The 11,790-nt window shown below is 39.3% G+C and overlaps 1 protein-coding gene across 1 annotated transcript in view; it reads left to right on the forward strand.

The window, feature by feature from the left end:
- Positions 1–11,790, forward strand: part of GGPS1 (geranylgeranyl diphosphate synthase 1) — a 30,989-nt gene that overhangs the window by 13,307 nt on the left and 5,892 nt on the right. Inside the window, exon 3 of the mRNA XM_053711075.1 lies at positions 10,537–10,607. Within this exon, the coding sequence (XP_053567050.1) occupies positions 10,537–10,607 (71 nt within the window). The remainder of the gene's footprint in view (positions 1–10,536; positions 10,608–11,790) is intronic.

Genomic DNA, 11,790 nt, shown 5'->3' on the forward strand with positions numbered 1-11,790 from the left:
AGTTTAAAATTTAAAGTGACAGTAACGGTTTTATTTTAAAACGTTTTTTGTACTTTGTTATCAAGTTTATGCCTGTTTAATATGTCTGAACTACCAGATAGACTGTGTTCTGTATGTGGGGAAGCCAAGGTTCCTTCTCATTTAAATAGATGTGATTTATGTGACACAAAATTTAGAGAAAATGATGCCCAAGATGATTCCTCAAGTGAGGGGAGTAAGCATGGTACTGCATCATCCCCTCCTTCGTCTACACCAGTCTTGCCCACACAGGAGGCCCCTAGTACATCTAGTGCGCCAATACTCCTTACTATGCAACAATTAACGGCTGTAATGGATAATTCTATCAAAAACATTCTAGCCAAAATGCCCACTTATCAGCGAAAGCGCGACTGCTCTGTTTTAGAAAATACTGAAGAGCATGAGGACGCTGATGATATTGGTTCTGAAGTGCCCCTACACCAGTCTGAGGGGGCCAGGGAGGTTTTGTCTGAGGGAGAAATTTCAGATTCAGGGAAAATTTCTCAACAAGCTGAACCTGATGTGATTACATTTAAATTTAAATTGGAACATCTCCGCGCTCTGCTTAAGGAGGTGTTATCTACTCTGGATGATTGTGAGAATTTGGTCATTCCAGAGAAATTATGTAAAATGGACAAGTTCCTAGAGGTCCCGGGGCCCCCCGAAGCTTTTCCTATACCCAAGCGGGTGGCGGACATTGTAAATAAAGAATGGGAAAGGCCCGGTATACCTTTCGTCCCTCCCCCTATATTTAAGAAATTGTTTCCTATGGTCCACCCCAGAAAGGACTTATGGCAGACAGTCCCCAAGGTCGAGGGGGCGGTTTCTACTCTAAACAAACGCACCACTATACCCATAGAAGATAGTTGTGCTTTCAAAGATCCTATGGATAAAAAATTAGAGGGTTTGCTTAAAAAGATGTTTGTTCAGCAAGGTTACCTTCTACAACCAATTTCATGCATTGTTCCTGTCACTACAGCAGCGTGTTTCTGGTTCGATGAACTAGAAAAGGCGCTCAATAAAGATTCTTCTTATGAGGAGATTATGGACAGAATTCATGCTCTCAAATTGGCTAACTCTTTCACCCTAGACGCCACTTTGCAATTGGCTAGGTTAGCGGCGAAAAATTCTGGTTTTGCTATTGTGGCGCGCAGAGCGCTTTGGCTAAAATCTTGGTCAGCGGATGCGTCTTCCAAGAACAAATTGCTTAACATTCCTTTCAAGGGGAAAACGCTGTTTGGCCCTGACTTGAAAGAGATTATTTCCGATATCACTGGGGGCAAGGGCCACGCCCTTCCTCAGGATAGGTCTTTCAAGGCCAAAAATAAACCTAATTTTCGTCCCTTTCGCAGAAACGGACCAGCCCCAAGTGCTACGTCCTCTAAGCAAGAGGGTAATACTTCTCAAGCCAAGCCAGCCTGGAGGCCAATGCAAGGCTGGAACAAAGGTAAGCAGGCCAAGAAACCTGCCACTGCTACCAAGACAGCATGAGATGTTGGCCCCCGATCCGGGACCGGATCTGGTGGGGGGCAGACTCTCTCTCTTCGCTCAGGCTTGGGCAAGAGATGTTCTGGATCCTTGGGCGCTAGAAATAGTCTCCCAAGGTTATCTTCTGGAATTCAAGGGGCTTCCCCCAAGGGGGAGGTTCCACAGGTCTCAATTGTCTTCAGACCACATAAAAAGACAGGCATTCTTACATTGTGTAGAAGACCTGTTAAAAATGGGAGTGATTCATCCTGTTCCATTAGGAGAACTAGGGATGGGGTTCTACTCCAATCTGTTCGTAGTTCCCAAAAAAGAGGGAACATTCAGACCAATCTTAGATCTCAAGATCCTAAACAAGTTTCTCAAGGTTCCATCGTTCAAAATGGAAACCATTCGAACAATTCTTCCTTCCATCCAGGAAGGCCAATTCATGACCACGTTGGATTTAAAGGATGCGTATCTACATATTCCTATCCACAAGGAACATCATCGGTTCCTAAGGTTCGCATTTCTGGACAAGCATTACCAGTTTGTGGCACTCCCGTTCGGATTAGCCACTGCTCCAAGAATTTTCACAAAGGTACTAGGGTCCCTTCTAGCGGTGCTAAGACCAAGGGGCATTGCAGTAGTACCTTACTTGGACGACATACTGATTCAAGCGTCGTCCCTTCCACAAGCAAAGGCTCACACGGACATTGTCCTGGCCTTTCTCAGATCTCACGGGTGGAAAGTGAACGTAGAAAAAAAGTTCTCTATCTCCGTCAACAAGGGTTCCCTTCTTGGGAACAATAATAGACTCCTTAGAAATGAGGATTTTTCTGACAGAGGCCAGAAAATCAAAACTTCTAAACTCTTGTCAAATACTTCATTCTGTTCCTCTTCCTTCCATAGCGCAGTGCATGGAAGTAATAGGTTTGATGGTAGCGGCAATGGACATAGTTCCTTTTGCGCAAATTCATCTAAGACCATTACAACTGTGCATGCTCAGTCAGTGGAATGGGGACTATACAGACTTGTCTCCGACGATACAAGTAGATCAGAGGACCAGAGATTCACTCAGTTGGTGGCTGTCCCTGGACAATCTGTCACAGGGGATGAGCTTCCGCAGACCAGAGTGGGTCATTGTCACGACCGACGCCAGTCTGGTGGGCTGGGGCGCGGTCTGGGGATCCCTGAAAGCGCAGGGTCTTTGGTCTCGGGAAGAATCTATTCTCCCGATAAATATTCTGGAACTGAGAGCGATATTCAATGCTCTCAAGGCTTGGCCTCAGCTAGCAAAGACCAAGTTCATACGGTTTCAATCAGACAACATGACGACTGTTGCGTACATCAACCATCAGGGGGGAACAAGGAGTTCCCTGGCGATGGAAGAAGTGACCAAAATCATTCAATGGGCGGAGACTCACTCCTGCCACTTGTCTGCAATCCACATTCCAGGAGTGGAAAATTGGGAAGCGGATTTTCTGAGTCGTCAGACATTTCATCCGGGGGAGTGGGAACTCCATCCGGAAATCTTTGCCCAAATCACTCAATTGTGGGGCATTCCAGACATGGATCTGATGGCCTCTCGTCAGAACTTCAAGGTTCCTTGCTACGGGTCCAGATCCAGGGATCCCAAGGCGACTCTAGTAGATGCACTAGTAGCACCTTGGACCTTCAACCTAGCTTATGTATTCCCACCGTTTCCTCTCATCCCCAGGCTGGTAGCCAGGATCAATCAGGAGAGGGCATCGGTGATCTTGATAGCTCCTGCGTGGCCACGCAGGACTTGGTATGCAGACCTGGTGAATATGTCATCGGCTCCACCATGGAAGCTACATTTGAGACGAGACCTTCTTGTTCAAGGTCCGTTCGAACATCCGAATCTGGTCTCACTCCAACTGACTGCTTGGAGATTGAACGCTTGATCTTATCAAAGCGAGGGTTCTCAGATTCTGTCATTGATACTCTTGTTCAGGCCAGAAAGCCTGTAACTAGAAAAATCTACCACAAAATATGGAAAAAATATATCTGTTGGTGTGAATCTAAAGGATTCCCTTGGGACAAGATAAAAATTCCTAAGATTCTATCCTTTCTTCAAGAAGGTTTGGAGAAAGGATTATCTGCAAGTTCTTTGAAAGGACAGATTTCTGCCTTGTCTGTGTTACTTCACAAAAAGCTGGCAGCTGTGCCAGATGTTCAAGCCTTTGTTCAGGCTCTGGTTAGAATCAAGCCTGTTTACAAACCTTTGACTCCTCCTTGGAGTCTCAATTTAGTTCTTTCAGTTCTTCAGGGGGTTCCGTTTGAACCCTTACATTCCGTTGATATTAAGTTATTATCTTGGAAAGTTTTGTTTTTGGTTGCAATTTCTTCTGCTAGAAGAGTTTCAGAATTATCTGCTCTGCAGTGTTCTCCTCCTTATCTGGTGTTCCATGCAGATAAGGTGGTTCTGCGTACTAAACCTGGTTTTCTTCCGAAAGTTGTTTCTAACAAAAACATTAACCAGGAGATAGTCGTGCCTTCTTTGTGTCCGAATCCAGTTTCAAAGAAGGAACGTTTGTTGCACAATTTGGATGTAGTTCGTGCTCTAAAATTCTATTTAGATGCTACAAAGGATTTTAGACAAACATCTTCCTTGTTTGTTGTTTATTCTGGTAAAAGGAGAGGTCAAAAAGCAACTTCTACCTCTCCCTCTTTTTGGATTAAAAGCATCATCAGATTGGCTTACGAGACTGCCGGACGGCAGCCTCCTGAAAGAATCACAGCTCATTCCACTAGGGCTGTGGCTTCCACATGGGCCTTCAAGAACGAGGCTTCTGTTGATCAGATATGTAAGGCAGCGACTTGGTCTTCACTGCACACTTTTACTAAATTTTACAAATTTGATACTTTTGCTTCTTCTGAGGCTATTTTTGGGAGAAAGGTTTTGCAAGCCGTGGTGCCTTCCATCTAGGTGACCTGATTTGCTCCCTCCCTTCATCCGTGTCCTAAAGCTTTGGTATTGGTTCCCACAAGTAAGGATGACGCCGTGGACCGGACACACCTATGTTGGAGAAAACAGAATTTATGTTTACCTGATAAATTACTTTCTCCAACGGTGTGTCCGGTCCACGGCCCGCCCTGGTTTTTTAATCAGGTCTGATAATTTATTTTCTTTAACTACAGTCACCACGGTATCATATGATTTCTCCTATGCAAATATTCCTCCTTTACGTCGGTCGAATGACTGGGGAAGGCGGAGCCTAGGAGGGATCATGTGACCAGCTTTGCTGGGCTCTTTGCCATTTCCTGTTGGGGAAGAGAATATTCCCACAAGTAAGGATGACGCCGTGGACCGGACACACCGTTGGAGAAAGTAATTTATCAGGTAAACATAAATTCTGTTTTTTTTTCTTTCATGATTCAGATAGAGCATGAGATTTTAAGCACCTTTCTAATTTACTCCTATTATCAATTGTTCTTTGTTCTCATGCTATCTTGATTTGAAAAAGCAGTACTGTAAGCTTTAGAGCCAGACCATTTTTTATTCAGCACCTGGGTAGCACTTGCTGATTTGTGGCTAAATGTAGCAAATCAATCAGCAAGCTCTACTAAGGTGCTGAACTAAAAATGGGCCGGCTCCTAACCTTTTTATTACTGCCTTTTCAAATCAAGGTAACATGAGAACAAAGAAAAATTAATAGGAGTAAATTAGAAAGTTGCTTAAAATTGCATGCTCTATCTGAATCATGAAAGAAAAAAAATGTGGGGTTAGTATACCTTTAAAGGGGGACAGTCTATTCCAGAATTTTTATTGTTTAAAAAGATAGATAATCCCTTTTTATTAACCATTCATCAGTTTTGCATAACCAACACGATTATATTAATATGCTTTTTACCTCTGTGATTACCTTGTATCTAATGAATATAGCAAGTCTTCTTTAGGGGGCGCTTTCTGATCAATGCTAAAAAATATACACAAAATAGAAAAATAAAAAATATATACAAACAATAAAAACAAATACAAATTAAAAGTCCATATACAATCCTTCTCTGTCTGAGGATGGTCAAATCCTGGTGTATCTGAAAAGGGAAGAACACACAGGTGCCAAAATGGCCTAGTACCACTGCAATAGGTACTCATACAAATGTGACAAATGGCTACTCACAAGAGAGATGCACCCAATGGTGCTAGTAGAGCAGGCTGGAACTTCGCAGTAGTCCAGCTATGGTCTGAAGCGGGTAGCTGCACAGGTCAGTATGATTACGGGGCTAAAACAGCTGGTGCCTTGAAAAACAGACTACCATAGCCCAGTACATTTGATAATAGGTAGGATATGTTGTTAAGGGCACACATACAACATCCAAGGCACCTCCAGGTTCAATATAGGCAGGCTGGGACTTCTCAGTCGCCCAGCTGACTGAACTCCAACGTCAAACAGGTTCCACTCCAATCCACAAAATAAAGGTTGAAAAACTCCAAGCCGCAGCAAGTGTATAACATTAAAACAATATTCTTTATTAAAAGCAACATGTTTCTTCAGGCTATTGTACAACAAATATAATATAAAAGAGAAAATATACACTTGCTATTTAAAAGGTCAAAAACCCTCTAATTGGTAGATCATTGATAGGTATCATCTGTGTGTTGTAGCCTCGTTAAAACAGGTCTCCATGGTAACCACCACCAACAACAGATTGACACCAACCTCTATGGTATACATACATGAAATGGTTCTGATAAAATAAAAGATATTAGCATAAATTTAATATATCGACAAACATAATAATAGTGCAATTGTAATGCCCTAAATAGGTGATTAACAACAAAACATCCTAAACATAAGTCTAGGGGTGATCGTCGTCATAACACTCTCCCAAATGCTGTACTTTGATTTGTAAATCGTTAAAAGCTCTAAGTGTGATAAACGATATTGCAAACCTAGTGGTATCTGAGGTTACCTGTATTGATACATATATACTCATGTTGTGAGTGACCACCTATTTGTGAAACAAAAACGCTAGTGATTTTACTTTGCGGTTCAACGCCATCCAGCTCCAGTATCTCCGATCACACGTTATACGTGTGTCGATTGTTCGATCAATCACAGGCTGGAGTGGGCTGGATTCGGATGACCAAAAAAACGCTAATGGGATAAAGCTACGACCCTCAATAGACTCTTCCCCTGCTATCTGTAAATTCTCTCCCCAAATAAATCACAGAAAATACTTGTTAGAAAGTGTCAATTGATTGGCGAAAATGAAATATTGTAGCCCACCCAGCGTTAGCAAATGTGTGTACAAGGATATACCTTCATAGTTATTACCCATACTAAAGTGTCACAAAAAATCAGCAGATGGGATACATTAGGTCTAATCGTGTCATTGAAAACTAAGGTTCTAATTATACATTTGTACCCAAAAATATTAATAATGAAATAATACCTAGTGGACAGATGTGATATGTGACTATGATGTGTGATGAGGGATATAATGCTACAAATAAAAAGTGCCCTATCTATCATACTTGTCAGGGTCAATATGAATTTCTATGCAGCTCGGTGTTATTAGTGGAAGGGGTGTATGTAAGATTAAATATGATCCTAAGGACAAAATGCCAAAGGTACCATAGTGTAAGAGATACTAATATGGTGAACTAGTGTGACGGATCAGGATAGACCAGATCTTGCTCTCATGCAGTTTATAATACATAAGGTGTGTGGATGAATAGTATCTTGTGTGAAGATAATATATCAAAGTTAACTCCCATATAAATATATTTGTAGTGACCTCGAAAGGGAGACTCTATTGTGCAGTTATTGAGATAGATATTGAGATATAGATATATATATATATATATATATATATATATATATATATATATATATATATATATATATATATATATATATATATATAAAAAATTCGATTCATTTGTCATTGTACAGAGTAAAAAAAAAAACAGACAACAAAATTGTAATTGTATATATATTATATGATAATGCAAATCTGAGCAAATGAAGCTAAACAGAACTATTTATGCTGTCCTTAGATTAGAACATACAAACCACGGGGCTTACCACCTCAAACATTTTAAATAAACAGTCCGTGAGAAAAGGATAATTAAACAATTGCCCAAGTCAATAGTCCTCAGTTAGATGAATGTGGAGCATAATCCTATTGTGCAAGATAATTCAGAACTATCCCACTCCTGCTTTCAGAAAAGACCAAAGGCTCCTTATTGTATTCTCCTGAGGTGGCCCACCAGGGTCCCATTTCAATTGCAGTAGATCTGTAGAGAGTCGAGTGGTAGGTAGCATAGAAATCAATGGAAAGTGCAATACTTGCAGTTGCGAGTCTCCATTAGTTTTAACAAAGACTCAAATCGAGGAACTTGTAGGTGTATATATCATAACTTCTCAAAGCAGCGTAGATGTTGGCAGTTCAGCAACGGCTATATCTCCATAAACATTTAGCAGAACGGCACGGCTCTTCACATTTTTTTAGTTAGTTTGCTGTAACCCCATCCTCCTGCACTGGAAGATCCGCCTTAATAGGTTCCCGATCTGACTGAGATTGGCAAGGGGCGGGTAGTGAATGCGGTGCCCCAAGGCGCCACCATTCCCGCTCTCTTCCGAAGCAAGCTTGGGTAGGATGGGTTGCTGAAGGGTAGAGCCTCTGCTAGCATCAAGTACCATAGATAGTGATTCCTCAAGTGCCACACGATACTCAACCAGTAGGCAGCTTAGCTCTTTCAGGATCTACTCGACAGTCTCCATGGCACAAATCTGCATTTAGACATAAGACAGGCAAGCAAAGTAGATTAGCATGAGACAGCACATTCAGAGTACTGCGCAGCAGTGGAAACCATGAGGTAAACGACTGGGGTGGTTTTGATGAGGCCTCAGCCTCTAGATAGCTCCGGACTATGATAACTCAAGGCGATCCTGAAAAGGAAGGCTTCTTATGATAGTCTAATCTTTGTAGATCATGAAGATATTAAAATGAAGCTCAGATGGTAGCTAAACTGTAGGATATATTGTAGATTTAGCAGGAAAGTTTCAGCAGCTCATAGTTTTGCGTCCTGACATGGCCGCCACCCCATGATACTGAATTTAGGAATAAAAAGTTGCTGATTAAAAAAAAAAAAAAAAAAAAGAATTGCCAAACAGCAATTACTACTCACTTTTGTGACTAAGATCTCTCTGTAAAAGATTTTTTTTCGACACTTTATACTAATGCATAATGCCTTGATCACTGTGAAGCTTATAAAGTTTTGTTTTTGTTGCTTTATGATCTGTTATTCCAGCTAAACTATCAAGAATGTATTCTGGGCAACAGAGCCTCTGCTGGAGCGCATGTTATAAAAGCCATAGTCCTAAACATTGTTTTTTCTTTTTCTGTACATGACGGAAAAGCTATAATTTATAGCAGTCAAGCCATAAAGGCTCCTTTTACTAGTTTCTCTACAGGTACCTTGTCTAAAATGAATACCACTATATCATTTTTGGTTGTTCATTGCTTTCTGGCTGTTTAAGTACACAGTCTACAGTTAGATGATGGAAATCACAGGATGTTGTTTTTTTGTTTTTTTTTTTAGTTTATGAACAGAATGAAATGGCACTTTAACATAGAGAAGGGTTTCGTCAGCTATGCACATCATTAAAAGATAATAATTAATAGATAATATAAAGGTTAAATATTTCCTTATAGTTTATTTGTGTGTATATATATATATATATATATATATATATATATATATATATATATATATATATACACACATACATACACACATATACATACACAAGATCAAATGGAATTAGTTGACTGACTCTTTTTTTTAATTATTGGAAATTGTAAAAAAAAAATTTTTTTTATTTTTTTTTGTTATTGTATTTATTTTACTTTAAATAAATATATAATGTATTATACATTCATAGTCCTGATGGCAAAAATGCAGATGTGAAATGTTATCACCCAGATTTATTTCTTAAATTGCATACATTGTTGAAGGAGACCAATACATTTTGAAAGCAGATCTATTCAAAAAGAAAATATGTTGACTATTCTCTTCGAACCCAGGAAAGTATTCAATTTATTTTCTTTTTATTACAAAAAATCCAAAATTGAATACATTTCTGTAGTAGGAAAACATTTCTAGTGTTACTCTATAAAGAGTCAGACTAAGCTTTTTTGTTTTTTATGTTTTTGTTTAATAAAAAAAACTTTCTGTCCACTGATTTGGAAAAAAAAGCTCAGTTAAGTTGGTTGTTTAGTGGTTGTTCTGGTTACCCAATATGAATAAAATTCGCTATTTTTTTTCAGGTTGTGTATTTTTGTTTTTGTATTTGTTAAATAAGTAATGTAATTATCCATGTTTGTTTATTAAATTACTAATTTAACTTTATCAACTGTTAAATCTCTACTGCCCAAAGACATGTAGCTAAGCAAGATATATAGCAGTTTTTTTGTTTTCTATAATTTTAGTTTTTATGTTGGTCGAGCAAGTTATTTTAGACTAATTACCCAGCCTGCTTGCTTTAAATCTCATCTAAAATATAACAATGCATAGGAGAGTGTGCCCCCCTTCAAAAAAAAAGAAAAAGAATCAGGAGGATCCGCCATTAGATGGCTACAGAAGAACCTGCTGATGATGATTGGCTGATTTTGTGTTTTTGCTTGTAACGGTTATGATCATTGGTTCTTCCTCAGCATGTATCTCTAACATTCACCTGAGAGGTGACCTTAGCTACAGCCAGAAGAAAACACATCCTGTCTGTTTTTTTTTTCCTTTTTGTTAAAATACTAATATTGGTATTTATTAGGAAACATTTTTAATAACCTTTTAGAATTATTATTTATATGACACTGTAGAAGACTGGGTTAGCAAAATATATTTGCTGACTTGTACTTTTCCAAGAAATGAAGTGTCAGCATGCGTTTGAAAATGTAACAGTTGGCCATTTTATTTCTGACTAGCAAATGTACTGCTTTATTACTTTTTTTTTCTCCTCCTGCATCCCTTGACAACTGCTGAAATTAAGTACTCTGCTCCCTATTGTTTTGTTGTAGGTAAACAGATCAGAACAAAGCTTTCACAAGCTTTTAACCACTGGCTAAATGTACCAGAAGACAAAACACAGGTAAAGTGTTTTAAAATGTCTAATTATTTCATTTCATTTATAATATGTTCTTACTGCCTTTTTATAGCTTATATGAAACCTACAATTTACTACCACATGCCAATGTGTGCTTCTGTGTTTGAAAGAGTGTATTTATGCCCTCCCCAAGTAATTCTGTCTTTTTTTCATCTATATGGTTTTTTATGTATATCTATGTTCCTTTCTGTAATTTTACATGGCACGTCTACAACTTTTAAAGAAGAGGAGGATACTATTAAAGAAAGGCATATTTCCCATGCTGACAAAATGTTATTTTTTTTGGTCATTTTGCATTTTGTTGCCAGTGTGATGTTTTTTTCTTTCATAAGGTGGTGAGAGTACACAAGCCTTGACATGTGGGATATAACTCCTGGCCACTAGGCAAATATACCCCAAATACCAAGAGATTTTAATCCCTCCCACATCCCTGCATATCTCAGTCTTACCTTTGCCTCCACAGGAGAAGGTAGAGAATTGAGGTGCTCCAGATTCTTTGGGGAATGGGGTTCTAGGACATATGTGAGACCCATTATTCAACCTCAGACAGCTGAACTTTGCACAGAGGGGTGTATGGAGTACTGGGCAGTGGCACTATACTTCCCTATGGAATTTAGTCACAAGCCTGCCACAGGAGTTGGGGTCCTTGTCATACCACAGATCATCTACTGTTGCTTGCACAGCACTGGGTGGGCTCTCTACTGGGCACAATTGTTGTTTGCAGCTGGGTAGGCACAATAGAGTGGGTGCTGCTCCTCCCACACTCCAGGTAACACACAAATATTTCATTTTAGGGATGCTTACATTATCTTTTTATTTATGCGTTTTATCACTCACATAATGTTGGATACTGGTTAGGAGCATGCTACTCTGCGCTCCAGCATTTTTTTTATTTATTTTTTTGCCAATTCCACATTTTCCCCCCTTATCTGCAGCAGTGGTTCTTCAGTGTAACTTTGCTTTCTCATGTAAAAGCTATCACATGGAAAGTTGCTTTTGCAGGGGGTGAGTACCCTTAATATCAAGAGCTGTTAAATATATATTTTAATATAAAACAAATTTTGTCTTTTTTTTTTTGGTTGACATCAATCCTTGTTATCGACTGCAATTAGAGGTTAGAGTTTTTTCAGTTCAGGATAAGGCTTCTGGATAAGGGATTCGGTTTTCT

Source organism: Bombina bombina, chromosome 4 (genome assembly GCF_027579735.1).
Source record: "Bombina bombina isolate aBomBom1 chromosome 4, aBomBom1.pri, whole genome shotgun sequence".
NCBI classification, from domain to species: Eukaryota; Metazoa; Chordata; class Amphibia; order Anura; family Bombinatoridae; genus Bombina; species Bombina bombina.